This window comes from Gigantopelta aegis, chromosome 6 (assembly GCF_016097555.1).
Source record: "Gigantopelta aegis isolate Gae_Host chromosome 6, Gae_host_genome, whole genome shotgun sequence".
Classification (NCBI taxonomy): Eukaryota; Metazoa; Mollusca; class Gastropoda; order Neomphalida; family Peltospiridae; genus Gigantopelta; species Gigantopelta aegis.
Window position 1 is genome coordinate 44105988 of NC_054704.1, and position 15265 is coordinate 44121252.

The 15265-nt window shown below is 37.5% G+C and overlaps 1 protein-coding gene across 1 annotated transcript; it reads left to right on the forward strand.

Moving 5' to 3' along the window:
• The first annotated feature begins 4240 nt into the window (after nt 1–4240).
• LOC121376284 (polyprenol reductase-like) lies at nt 4241–13722 on the forward strand. Its single transcript, XM_041504120.1, has 5 exons — nt 4241–4407; nt 6637–6767; nt 8180–8383; nt 9667–9786; nt 11387–13722. Exons 1-5 carry the CDS (start codon nt 4379–4381, stop codon nt 11644–11646), a joined length of 744 nt encoding a protein of 247 aa, XP_041360054.1. The 5' UTR covers nt 4241–4378; the 3' UTR covers nt 11647–13722.
• The last annotated feature ends 1543 nt before the right edge of the window (nt 13723–15265 follow it).

Genomic DNA, 15265 nt, shown 5'->3' on the forward strand with positions numbered 1-15265 from the left:
CCCCCCAAAAAAAAAAAAAAACCAACAACAACAACACAACAATGCTTTATACTCGTAAAACTGATCTTATTCATATCAATTTAATTTTTAACAATCAACAAGTATCTAAAATAAAAGGTCGTAAATACACAGGGATTACGTTTCAAGAAACGGGCCAATGGAAAAATAAATTATAAATACATGTGCTATTCTTAAAAATTCAAGTGGAATAATAAATTGTTTACGTTCTTTTAAATATCGGTTATCAAGATCCGCCTTAGAAAAAGTATGCAGATCTTTTATTCTTCCATTATTTGATTATGATCCCTCCCTTCCTCCAACTGTTTCGTACGCTTATGAAAACAGCCCAAAGGTCCAGGTGCTGTGCCACCGGCCTCGGTGGCGTCGTGGTTAGGCCACCAGTCTATAGGCTGGTAGGTACTGGGTTCGGATCCCAGTCGAGACATGGGATTTTTAATCCAGATACCGACTCCAAACCCTGAGTGAATGCTCCGCAAGGCTCAATAGGTAGGTGTAAACCACTTGCACCGACCAGTGATCCATAACTGGCTCAACAAAGACCATGGTTTGTGCTATCCTGCCTATGTTCGTGCTTACATATGCATATATCCACTTAAAATCCTTTTAATTTATCTTAGGCTCACATGTCAACAATCTGGACTGTCTTTCCAGAACAGTGTTTGATGGTCACTGAGAAAATAAATTGTCCCATCTCACTGAGATATTGCAACTCGCTCTGTACCGATGCATTTGCTGAGATTCCAAAGCCAGAACCTATTACATGACCACTACACCACCAATACCGGTCCTACCACCGAAAATGTATAGCATGATCATCAAGTGGGTCTATAGGTCGTCATGGCGGTGGATTACAAAGCAATAGTGTCAAGGTTTAGTTATACCAGGGAGAACCTGTCCAATTACGATCTATCGTCTGTCATTACATCTCCGCGATTAAATTAAAGTAGCAGACACTAGTTTCAACGAATGAAAATGGACACTAAATTTGGTTAATCTACAAACGTGTAACACGTACATTTGTATAATGTTTCAAGAGAGTGAAACAAGAGTCTGTGACGCTGAAACGGGGAAATACCCTTAAAAATAGACCAGAGCTTGTCTCCATAACCATTACTTCTCATAGGTATATGCATTTTTAGAATTATGAAAAAAGAAGCATTTATATATGTGGTATTAATAGAAACAACAGGTTAACCAGAAATATCGGATGTATAGAAATGGATAAGCTAACCAATATAATCTGACAGGAACGGCTCTCTGGTGATAAAAGACGCAGTAGTGTTTAAAAATATTGACCATTAGGCTGGTTCGCACCCCGGTACCGACTCCCACTCAAAGCTGCTTTTTACGACTCAATTAGATATAAGGCCATCTGATATGCCTTTTGGGTAATTTGCTTTATTCTTATTGCAAAATTCAATTCACCATTGAATCTGAATGAGAAAACCAATAATATTTAGAAAATCGTATCACCGTGGAAAGCAGAACCAAAAGGCGTTTTTGACTGCTCTCATGAGAACATGTTTCGCCTAGCAACCCCTTCTGCCCCGGACATAATCGTTGACGAAGCCAGAGCTAGGTTATGCCTGATATGGACGTGTTTATTTAAATCCTCATACCTTCATTAATTTATACCTATTTTCGTACTTATATCAATTAAGGTTTAAGTACGTTGTTATGGGCACACACACCTTGAGCGCGCAGGATTGACTGTCCAGAAGAGTGAGATAGAAGTCAGTGCAGTGGTCTTACACCGAGATACGAAGCCAGCACCTACCAGCCTTAAGTTCAGTGACGTAACCACTACACCACCGAGGCCGATATAGAGGGTTACATGAGTCTAACATTAAGTGTCTTAATGCGCGGCGGGCATTTTCTTGGTCTTTGGTATTTTAATATGCAAACGTTTTCCAAATGTCTGACAAATATAATAAAAATGCTTGACTTTGTATTATTCTCAGATAGTCATCTGACAGTACAAATAAGGTCTTGAAATGATTCGTGCGTTTCAGAAACAAAACTACATCCTTATAAAATTTAATGCACGAAACAAAAAGAGTTTAATTCATAGCTTGTTTTTATTAAACGGTTACCACGGTAACAAAACATTGAAAATATTATCCAGGAAACATTTAGAAATAGTTCTGCTTGCCGATATAAATTGGCATTTATTTTGTTTAATTCCAATAATAATATACACTTTTTTTTCAGATCAAAACTAATTAGTTGCATAAGCGTACGGGCTCCATTTTAGTAGGGGGGGGGGGGGGGGGGAGGCCAATTTTTGCCCGAATTAATCAAAAGTGCCCGAATCTGGATTACAGCGTTTATTCATATTAGCATTACTGTCAGACACGATTTAATTAAAATTAGCTCCACTATTACATGTGGATCTAAGAGCAGCCCGTTGGAGCTCATGTTCAATTGACCTTTCATTCGACCAGTCAAAACCTTACTTGCGAAATCATGCCAGTGATTTGAAAAGAATTTGAAAATATTCGGGATTATGCCGAGGGTATACGAAATGATTCGGGTGAATTACAAAGTATGCCGGAAACTAATTTCAATATTAAATGTTATATAAAATTCGTTTCAAGACGAAATATTTGGAAGCTAACTCTCGATGAAGCTGGACGCTGTCGCCTGTGCTCTCGACTTGCTCCCCCGAGGGATGCTTTCAACGCGCCGATGTGCGAGACGCCCGCAGACGGACCTCCATCTCCCTCTACGCCACCGCCTACACGTAACTGGCCACTGTCACCAGTCTTGCCAGTTCGGAAGGCGGCGGTCCGGGCAGCCGAGCGACCAGCCTGACAGGGTAAGCCCTCCACCTTCACAAGCACCATCCCCCTCCGACTCGGAAGCCGTCTGGAAAGTTCAGATCGGGAAAATCAGGTCCGGCTTCCTGAAGTTCGTGTAGGGGGACACCTCGGATCCGGCAGCACTGATGGGCGGACTAGTGGAACCAGAGCTAAAACAACTGCCTGATGGAAGCGCTTACAAGCTACACACCATCAAGTCTACAGCCGGCAAGACGGGGTTGGTACTAACTCAGCGCCGAAGGAGTCTACCGACAAGCGGTCCTGGTTAGAGAGATGGATAGCCATACCATCCACAGGATCGTCAAGGCCCTTTTCGGCAACGACTACCGGAGTGTCATAACCATCCTCGCCGATCAGAGATGGAAGCACTTCATCCCCGCCTTTGCCGGTTCTCCGCTCATCAGTTCGTCGTAGGCCAACCTCCACACCCTAACGGCCTTGACGAGGCCACTCACGTGGACATATAGATCGGACTTTAAACATTTAGACCTTCGTTCAAAATTTTATGTCGAAATTACTTCTTTTTTTTAATATTATTAAATAGTCCGATCCTCTCTTCTTTCTCTTAGGCCCTTTTGGACTGTCCTTCTAAAATGCTCCAAATTATATAAATATTCGGCCGAGCAGTCAATTCTTTTTATTTTTGGCTTTATTTCTGCCCATTTCAACACTACCCCCCCCCCCCTCCCCACATCCCGAGTCAGACCACCGATATTTTAAAAATGTGTATGCTCCCGAATAACGCTATAAAAGGCGAAGTGTAATTGGTCGATATTTAAATTGTTGTTCCCCCCCCCCCCCCCCAGCCCCGGCCACTGGCGGTGTCAGAAACCAAATCCGGGATGGGCGTGCCTGAACCCCTGTGGATATGGACACGTAAATAGAGTTCCCGATTCCCGATAAATTGTTATTTATAGATGAAATGTCACCTGGACATGGGAGTCCACGCAATGCTGTTGGATCTACTGGTAGACCAGTAGAGCTAATTTTAATCAGATTGTGTCAGACAGCTATATATGGTTGCAAACGAATCTCCACGCATTTTTACATAATAGAATAATGGAAATACATGGTGACAAGTGTTCAGGCCAGCTTATTTTGCCCGATGTTTTTTCTATTGATTTTTCCCGAATTGGAGGATTTTCTCCAGGACTGGGGGGGGGGGGGAGCCCCTGGACTGGGGGGGGGAGCCCCCGCCCCCGCCCCCCCCCCCCCCCGTCTCGTACGCTTATGCCAGTGTGGGAATGCTTTTTAGTTTTGTTTGCAAAGCCAAAATCGAAAAATATGGCAGTGAATTTTCAATGACGTTATTGCATTGCTATGGGGGAGTTTTGTTACGACATCGTGTGATCTCCACAACTAACGGAGGATAATCCCAAAGAAGAAAAATAATGGCCACCTCCGTTGGTAGTTGGTTTTGGTTCGCAAATACTATTGCGGTTTTCTCATTTTATTTTGTCATAAAATATGTGCCAGGTTTTTTGTCAGAATTATATTTAATAGGGAAGTTGAGAAAACTACAAAAAGAATCGAAAATGACCTCCAGTTATGATGTTCCAAAAAGGTAAACATTTCGGAAGTTTGGCTGTAGTAGACTGTAGTGTAAACAGTAAAGTGTAGGCTAATGATTATCATAATGTTACGCCCCGGTCACACTGTCAAGGATGAAGGATCCCCAGGACGCCGGCTTAACCACGGATACGATCCGGCATAATTTGTGGCAATCCGTTGTGGTCCGTAGAGGTCTGTAGCTGTCCGTATTAAATCCCTGATCAATCGTAGTAGTAATAATAATAATAGATTTTTATTTCAGATCAGAGATCCATAGAACATATATAAACATCACATACAAAACTGATTACATAATATACAGCAGCTTGTGCCAGCGATTTACACATACAGATTTGACTACGCAGTTGTACACCGCAGGTTGGCAAGTAGGTCGTTTGAAGTTGTTTCGATTCTGCTCTTCAGCGAATATGCTGTTGAACGAAGTAAAGCACCAAAGATAAAGAAAGAAAAATAAGGAAAAAAACAGGTAAAAAGTAATTTTTATACAAAATGCATTATACACGATCGTTATTTTAAATAGTAGCATCGATTAAAATCATATGCTATATTAATACCTACCTGCATCTAAATAATCAGCACTTGTCAACAGCGAAAGAATCCTGTCATTGTCATGTCTGCTTTCATCTTTGGGTCAGGTACATATTCTTTCAACAAAAACAAATTATAGCAAGCCCATCTTATTCTTACCTATAGGACGCTTTCTGATCCAGGCCTTGGAATGTACACATTCAACTGTGGCATGTGTTTTATCTATCGACGGAATACACTTGTAAGGTTGTAAACATTTTACTAATTGATATTTGTAGTTAATTGAATATAAGGTAATAGATCAAATAACCAAATTGATCGTGCGATTACAATGCGTGTACGTTGTAGCCGTTTTCCCTGTTAATAGGACGCTTCATGATCCTTCGAGGATACATCCTTAATGATCCGTAGAAGAACGTAATAATCTGTTCTAATCAGTAATAAACCGTACTTAAACTGTACTTGATCGTAGTAATCCCCGGCCTCAAGCCCCGGTCACACTATCGAGGATCAGAACGCCGGGTTAGCCATGGATACGATCTGGCATTCGTGACAATCCGTTGTAGTCCCTACTAAACTGTAGTGATCCGTAGCGACCTGTAGCGCTCCCCGTTGTCAACTAACCTATATCCTTAATAATCCGTCGAAAACCGTGGTGCATCCGTAGGGTACCGCTGATAAACCACTATCTGGGGTCATCCTTGAGGTTTTCATCCATCGTGGATCCGGCCAGACGATCCTTGACAGTGTGACCAGGGCTATAACAGGATGTTTCGCCCTTATAAATAATATCAATTATCATCCATTGACCTGTTTAGATGGTTGCATTGTTTGCGCGCGGCAGTCTGTATATTTGAAGATGTCTGAAATTGTTGAGTTTTGCATAGGGAAAGTAAATGTCACATTCACAAAAATGTTTGTAAAAATAAGGTTAAAACAAGCAAAGAAAGCAAGATTGAACTTAACCCACTGAGCCACTCATAAACACATTATTAACTTTTTTGTATGATTTTGCACCGTATGCACTAAATTAAATGACGTGTGATATTAAACAAACCTAAATAAACAACAGTTTTACATCATTGTCATTGTCAAAATCATGTCTGCTTCACAGATTCATTGCATAAGAGTTTTTTTTAGCTCAAGTCACCTCTAGTCCAAAGGGATGTAGAATGTGTGGTTCTTCTACATCCGAGCCTTGTTACGTACTCTATATGTAGCTGGTATTCAAAATAGTGCAACAAATGGACACTCGGGGGGGGGGGGGGGGGGGGGGGGCAGGACGTATATCAATGGTAAGGCGCTCGCTCAATGTGCAGTCGGTGTGGGGTCGATCCCCATGGGTGGACCCATTGGGCTATTTCTCGCTCGAGCCAGTGCACCACGACTGGTATATCAAAGGCCGTGGTATGTGTTATCCTGTCTGTGGGATGGTGTATATAAAAGATCCCTTGCTGCTAATCGAAACGAGTAGCCCATGAAATGGTGATAGCAGGTTTCCTCTCTCAATATCTGTGTGGTCCTTAACCGTATGTCTGACGCCATATAACCATAAATAAAATGTGTTGAGTGCGTCGTTAAATAAAACATTTCCTTTCTTCCTGACCAGGCTTAAAAATAAAGAGATTGTTCTTATTTAATTTAGATTTTTAAAAACTTTCATCTTTCATGACGTTTTCTTTCTGATTTATAGATGGTTTCTACACTTCTACATTGTTGGGGTGGTGGTTAACTTCGTCCTCCTGTCTTTCATACTACTCGGATGGTTTCCACAACCTGTTTACTCACTGTTACACCTGCTACACATGCCCAATCGTATTCCAGGTAAGAATGTATAATTTTAGGAACTGGTTAACTGGAGAGGACTATATATGTTTCATCTCTGTCATTCTGTCTGTCCATCTGTCTGCCCCACATTGTTTTCTGGATGTTTTTTTCACAATGCCTTGAGATATTGAGTTGACATTTTGTGTATAGCTTTACCATGTACTGCTACAGATCAACTGACTTTTCCTTTTTTTCCCCTCTCTTTTTTTTAACCCCCCCCCCCCCCCCCTTTTAATTTTCACCCAGCAGGAACACTGCACTGTATCATGCTTTTAAAGGAAGGCTAAATTAAGTCTTTTTTACTGCTATGTACATTTTGTTCTTTTTGTAACAAGTTTTATTTTGCATATTTAATTCAATAACGATGAAAATACTGACACTTTTGGTATTTAGTAGATGCTGCCATTGTTGTAGCTTTTAATAATGAACGCCACCTAGTGAGCAATAGTGCATTAATAGTTCTGTGACATCAGATCAGTCACAGCCCAGTGACCCGGTTACAGCTGGCCAAAGACTATGGTCAGTATAGTTTGGTACCACATGTTTGTTTTTTTACAGCAAACACATTTGATTTGAGACTGCAAGAAGACACAGTAACCACATAAACACCCAACTGTACAGACAGGTTGTCTCACTAAACTACCATTATCTGTAACACATACATTGTTCGGTTTTCTTTGAACAAACTGGGATTTATTATCTCATTGTTATTCACTTTTTTTTTTTTTTTTTTTTTTTTAAGGATTTATTTCAATAGCTATATAAAGACAGGCTCAAACTAAAACTCCTTTTAGAATTGAAAATTTGCATACACAATTTATGGGTTACATCATCAAAAATCGGGTAGCCCATTTTGTTTTATATAACCCTATATAGCTATGTAAATGATGGTCTGAATTTAGTGTGTTAATGAATAATGGGTTATGCAGATTTAACAAGACTTGCATAAGCAATGGGTGAACGAAATGATTGGTCACAGTTTTCAGAGGCCTGCTGTAATTTTAATTGAAGTTGGTATGTCGAGATTTAACCAGTGATTCGCTCGGTCAACAATTATGAATTCAAGTTGAATTTGTTGAATATATTTCGTTATTAAATCACCAGCAAACTAATTTGAAAATTAAATTTTCTTTAAACATCCTTTATTTTGTGTGACTAATTTGTCTTCTAGGTGTTTGTTTTTGACAAATTGGCCAGATTGCTAATATATGGGGTCCAGCTTAAACTCTGCTCAATACTTCAGTTATTAATTCTTCTTTTTCTGCGTTCAGTTTCTTTTACTTAAATTAAAATTTAAAATTGGGAGTTTTACTGTCTCCATGATATCCGCAGTCAGTAGTGGGTAATCTGTTTTGCTCCAAAGTTTTCCCCTGTTATGACTAACCTGTGTATATATCTATTTTGTCCAGAGGTTGATGTTCTGCCAGTGTTGTTGGTGCTGGTGATGGAACTGATCCAGGTGGTACGGCGTGCCTACGAGTGTCTGTATGTCCACGTCTTCTCAAACTCCAACATGAGCATCGTTCACTATGTCATTGGTCTACTTTTCTACGCCATGTTTGGGGTGTGCATGTTGTCTGCAGTTGACTACAAACACCTCACAGTTACTACAGGTACAAAGTTTGTTACAGAGTCAGTAGGTAATAAATAGAAACTTTTAACGAATCCATATGTTCATGTACAGTGTAATTTAGATGCTACCCTGGAATGCTGTGTTATTTTAAAAATTAATATAATATAGAGATTATTATACGAGCTTGTGTGTTGTACTGATTTTACGATTTTTGTATTCAAGCGAGAGCGTGGGTAATACATACATCCTGACACGAGTTTTGTAAAATCAGTACGACACACAAGCAAGTGTAATAATTTCTTTATTATCCATATTATTATTGTACATTTGTTTATGAATAACAAGGGCCATCTAAAAATGTTTCAACCGCAGCTAGAAGAAGAGGACGAAATGACGTCATATTTGACATGTACAGTCTGGACTAGGACAGGGGAAGCAATGTCATGTTATGATTATTATTAACCAGGTTATGTTGAACCATGTGGATAATAAAATTGTGCAATAAAGTGGCAGTATTAGAAAAGAAAGCAATGTTTCCTAAAAGCAACACATAAGAAAATTTTAAACACTGTATGATGTCTTAACAGTTATATGGTTATCTTGTCTGTCTAGATAGCGAGAGAAGTGGAATAGCAGATCACAACTACAGAGAACATTTTGTTCGGTATCACGTCACGATTGACCACACAAGTTTCAGAGATGGCTTCTTAGATTTTAAAACATTAAACAGTAGTCACTAATCAGTATTCAGTTTAACTAAGAAATATTGCTATTCAAGATTTTGAAAACAAAATGTTCCAGAAATGTGTACAAAAAGTTTGGTCTAATGTTGAATCAATTGTTGAAAGGTTTGAAGCACAACCCTGTTGAGAAAGGCCACCATCTGTACCACGATACACTGCCAGTGTATTAAAATCATTATACAGTATTTGATATTGTTGTTATTTCAATTACTACTGTGTCTTGATTTATGGTCTATTTATCTCAAGACATTCTTCCTCCCTCCCTCCTCTGATATTAAATGTGTCTTATCAATGTCATTTTAAAACAAAGACCAGTAATTTGTTGTTATATCAGCATTTTTATTTAACAGCATATAAAACAAGACTAAATGACTTGCTTTCTATTATTGAAGTAAGAGTGTCAATTATTTTGCATTCTTTACATTTGTAATTCACCTAAGATTCAGTAGTGCTACTTTTCATCGGACATTGTTTATCTTGGGAGCTATTGCTGTATTGTAATTTAATGCTTTTTATTTGCATGTATTTCTGTAATTTAATGGGTTCTTTTTTATTTGGATGTATTTCTTGTCCATTCCAGAACACACCAGTGCCCACGATGTGGCTCACTACATTCTGGGCTTTACCATCTTCACTATTGCATCAGTTTGTCAACACGGATCTTTCCAGACCTTGGCGAGTCTGAGGAAGTCTTCATCAGGTTAGTGTGTTCGGGTCTTGTGAGCCTCTCTGGTGCACAGAGAACCTGTGCTGTTTATTACTAGTGTAGGCAGGGCTCACACAGGAACAAAATTTGGTTTCACCAATTTTCAGATATGTAGCGTATCTCCTTGAAAATTTATTAAAATGTGGTTACTTTAAGGAATATAATAGCCAAATTAGCCAAAGTGTTGTAGCCACTTTGTATACAAATAGCAATTGGCTAATTTTACAATGGACAGGCTGAGCCCTGACTAGGCAACCTGTGTGATTTGATAGTCTGAGATTTTTAACCCAAATATTAAATGTACAGGTAAGCTAATCATGTACTTTCTAGTAATTTCAGATTTATTTCCAACAAGGGAGAGAACTGTATAAACCTTGTTTTTGCCAGTAGCTGAAACTAATGTTTTATTTAAATGTTGGATTTAATTTTGATCAAGGCCTGTCAAGCAGTCGACACAAGGCAAAATGGACACAATTTGAAGGTTTTTACACCTTTGTGCTATCAGGCAATATGCTGTGTAACTGGATATTTTGTTTATTTTAATTTTATATGTATTTTCATGGTTTATCCACTTAATGTTCAAGCATGCTGTCCTGGGCACACACCACAACTATTTGGGCTGTCTGTCCAGGACAATGGGTTAGTGATTAGTTGTTAGTGGTTGGTGAGAGAGAAGTCTGTGTAGAGGTCTTACCCATACCCATCGTCATTAAACTCACTCTAGGTTGGAGCCGGTAGAAATCTGATTAAAATTAGCTCTACTTGGACTACCCTGGTAGATCTAACAGCATTGCGTGGACTCCCATGTCCAGGTGACATTTCATCTGTAAATAACAATTCAAATATCGACCAATGACACTTCGCTGTTTATAGCGTTATTTGGGAGCATACAAATTCTAAAAATATCGGGCGAGACTATTTATGCAATAGATGAACTTGTGGTCTATTTCAACATTAAAAAGCAGGGACAAAAGTGCAGTAATAAACTCTGGATTGTATACTGGTATAAACATATTTTATGGCTATACCATCACAGTTGTTTTTCTTTAGTCTTGAAACTAATTTTATATAAAATTTTATATTGAAATTAGTTTCCGGCATACTTCGTAATTCACCCGAATCATTTCGTATACCCTCGGCATAATCCCGAATGTTTTCAAATTCTTTTCAAATCACTGGCATGATTTTGCAAGTACGGTTTTGATTGATTGAATGAAAGGTCAACTGGACATGAGCTCCAACAGGCTGCTGATAGATCCACATGTAATAGTGGAGCTAATTTTAATTAGATTGAGCCGGTAGGTACCAGGATGTGAACTCATACCTACCAGCTTTCCCTCTGATGACATAACCACTACAAAACTGATATTTGTATCGTAACTTTAAAAAATATATAAATAAATGTTTGTATTTTTTGTAACCATTTTTAATTTTGTCCAAGGGTGACGACTTTTAACATAATTCAATTGTATGGAAATTCATTTATCCGATCAGTTTTGAAAAAAAACCCATACTTTCCGAATAAACAAGTTTCCACTGTACTTACATTGTGTGTGTTTCATTACATGTTGATTTTATTATTTGTTTTTAACAGGTCAAGTTGAAAACACAAAGCATTTGATTCCAAGTGGTGGCCTGTTTGAATATGTGTGCTGCCCACACTTCTTCACAGAAATCATCATTTACTTGGCCATGAACATTGTGCTAGGTTTCGAGCATCAGACTGCTGTCGCTTACTTGATTTTTGTCATCGTGAACCAGTCGATCATGAGCTGGATGTCTCACAGGTGGTACAGGGAGAATTTCAGCAGTTATCCACCAAAGAGGGCAGCTGTTATACCTTTCATTTTTTAAAAAACTATTACAGTGTTTGACAAATCTTTGAGAAAGTCACTAGCCCTCACAGAAGCTTTTGCTATAGTGTCCTATCTAATATAGTTAATGATGTCCTCTTGCCCAGAACAAAACTTCACTAGCTGGGACCAAGGGCTAGTGGATTTGTTGAACCTGACTATTACCATTTACAATTTTTTTTTAATTTACTTTTATAAACAAGTGATATAGAGTAGAAACAAATTAAGTTACACTGCAACATTTTACAAGTAGCAGTCTTGATAGTCGCATCTGAAATATTAATATTTTTAATGTAAATGTGTTCAGTTGATTGGTTACGGACACTACCAAATGTCACATCTGCCAATGAACAGTTAGATTTGTAGCTGATAAAATGGAAATCGTTATTAATCATCTGAACTATTTTAAAGCTGTATTTTTCAAATATGGGAAATGTTATTAGTTTTGTTTGAAAGATCCTTTATTGTTATATCCTGTCTGTGGGATGGTGCATATTAAAGATCCCTTGCTATTAATCGAAAAATATAGCGGGTTTCCTCTCTGAGACTGTATGTCAAAATTACCAAATAAATCAATGTGTTCTAGAGGAGTCGTTAAAACAAACAAACTTTAACTTTATTGTTATATTCAGTGTTGAATGATTTTGCTCATATTTATGTTTCGTATTGGTTTGAACAAGGTAACAAAGTTATCATTTATTTTACGACGGTTTCCTGAACATTTTAAGCTAAGGATGCACATTGTTACTTTTCTGACGGTATAAATGTTTTCATGTATATTATGATTTTATGTCTAGAAACTCAGGTTTTGTTTGTAGCAATGTACGTAACCAAACATTAGTGACTTTACTATTTCTTTGCCCATCTTAGTTGAGTGTAAAACAGTATATTATGCCTTTAAGGGAACTATCAAGTCAAATATGAGCTTTATGTGTTGAAAAAATGCATACCCTGAACCACCAACACATACTGACAGTTTAAGAAATGAAAAATGCATAATTTTAGAATTCCCATGATTATTCCTGCTAACTAGGGGCAACCATTTTTTTATTTATAGACTAGTACTTTAGCTTGGAAGAAAAGTAACGTCAGCTCCTATAAACTACCGTACTCCTGTATGCACAGAGTAAACAAACCTACTTATTTAAGGCCAGGCGCTTCGCTTTGATAAGCCTTGTAAAACAACATAAATGCCCTCATAATATAATAAGCTATTTAACTAACCATATTTCAATGTGCATTATTAAAATAAAATGGTGTTGCAGTATTTTCCCCTCGACAACCAAGTGATAATTTCATTTTCTTAGGAATTACATAATTGATCAGTTCTGTGATTTTAGATGGGACAGTCTACATAATCAATAATATTACAGAATTATTTACTAATTTGGTTGATAATGTCCATTACCATTTCAAGGTTGACAGGTTATTTGTTGGAGAACGTTTTAATTTTCTTCAACAATCAAGATCCACTACCTGCTGATAACACAAGTGCCTACATTTTTTCCATACCATTAAACAAAGACTAATACATTTATTAGGACATGTCATGATGCATCAGATTGGTAAAAAGACAGCACAATATCATGTGATGTTAATAACACAGGTACAAAATTTTTTTGTGTCTAGATGGCAGTGTCACTACCAAACAATTGAAATTGCATTGTCTGGTAATCTATCAAAGATTCACCTGCCAATCAGGATTCACAGGTGGAGGTTCCTAAAAGAATAGACCAATTAACTAAGTAGACTGTCATTTTATACTTTCCGTATGTAGGTTTCTGAAATATCTTGTCCTAAAAAGACAGAACATGATATGTCATTAACATACCAGTATGTTTGTTTGTTCAGTGTTAAGACATATACCTTCAAGTATTACGTAACAACCTGCTCACAAGAGTGCGAATTCAGTGGGATGGAAAAAAGTGGCTGCGCCCATTATTTATAATAGTTGTCACATGTTTACTGTTTTATTATATAACATTTAGTGCAATATCTTAAAATATCAGTGAAATAAAAGGGTTATCAGTCACTCAGTGACGACAACACATTTTAGAGTGAAAATTTCACTATTTCACTCGGAAATGTGTTATCGTCACTGTAGAAAGTGTTATCTTCACTGTAAGAAAGCCGGAACTATTTTGCTGCTGGCATTTTAAAAATAAAGGTATAATGCCAAAAGTTATATAATAAATCGAAAATTGCATGTTTTGTCAGATATGATTTATATCTCATCTCGTGAAGTTTGCAATCATATCGGACTTGTCGAGCAAGCACGACTCATGAGATATGATTGCAAACTTCACGAGATGAAATATAAATCATATAATAAACCAATATACTTGTTGATTTTAAGCAATAATGTGCATTAAATATCACTGAATATGCATACCAGACCAAAAGCCTTGCCCAATCATTCCTTTAAAATAACACTAATGCATAATATGATTCAGTTTTAATAGCAGGAACTGGTTATTTATATTATTTTAAGATATCTCAGCACCACTGACAGTTATATTTTATCTCTCATACAGTATTCTTACTTATTAGTCATGTCATGCATAAAATCATACATGATCCAAAACAAATTAGGTATACAGCTATTAGTGATTATTTAAGTAGGAATCATTGACAAAATGCAACTGTCATCTAATTTATATTTGGACTGTTCCAAATTTTCTCTTGGTAATTTCTTTTTCTTTTTTTCAGTTCCATTTTCTTAATTAGATGGCGACTCGTTTTATTTGTTGGTTTACGTACCCATCTACCAGCTTTAATTAAAAAATGGCCAAAATCAAATCAAATTTAGCTGACCAAATGTTTTATTAGAACCATATTTAAAAATAATCTATATAATCAATAAACAACAGTATTTTGCTTTTTAATTTTTTTATTCCATCCTCCACACCTGTGGGTTTTTTAAAGTTCGCCAGTAAACCCCAAAAAACAAAAATGAGAGTAGCTTAATGTGAAAAAAAAATCCATACATACTGTAATAACAAAAACACAATACTGACTGGCCCACCCACCCACTACTGAAGTGTTAAAGTAGATTGAGAAACAGGAAACAGCTGGTAGATATTGCACACTTTTAGCAGCTATCTATCACAAAGGACAGCTGTTGTCACATATATTTTAAACACCAAAACAGTTGCAATAACTTCAGACTTGGTTCTGTTTATATATATATATATATATATATATATATATATATATAAATATATATATATAAACAAACAATCAAACCTTGTTATAAACTGATAAACATTTGATTTATATTTTGACCTTAGAAATCCATGACACGATGTGATAGAAATTATTATTTTTCTTACATGTATGAAAACCGTGAGCCAGTGCCACATGGGGAACATGGTAATCTGCACTGGTTGGGAAGCACAAGTTGACGAAAGTATGGGGATTTGGCCCAGACTTCTAGTTCAATGGGCGGGACGTAGCCCAGTGGTAAATCGTTCGCTTGATGCTCGGTCGGTCTGGGATCAATCCCCATCGGTGGACCCATTGGGCTATTTCTCGTTCCAGCCAGTGCTCCACATCTGGTGTAACAAAGGTCGTGGTATGTCCTGTCTAAAATATCCCTTGCTGCTAATCGAGAAGAGTAG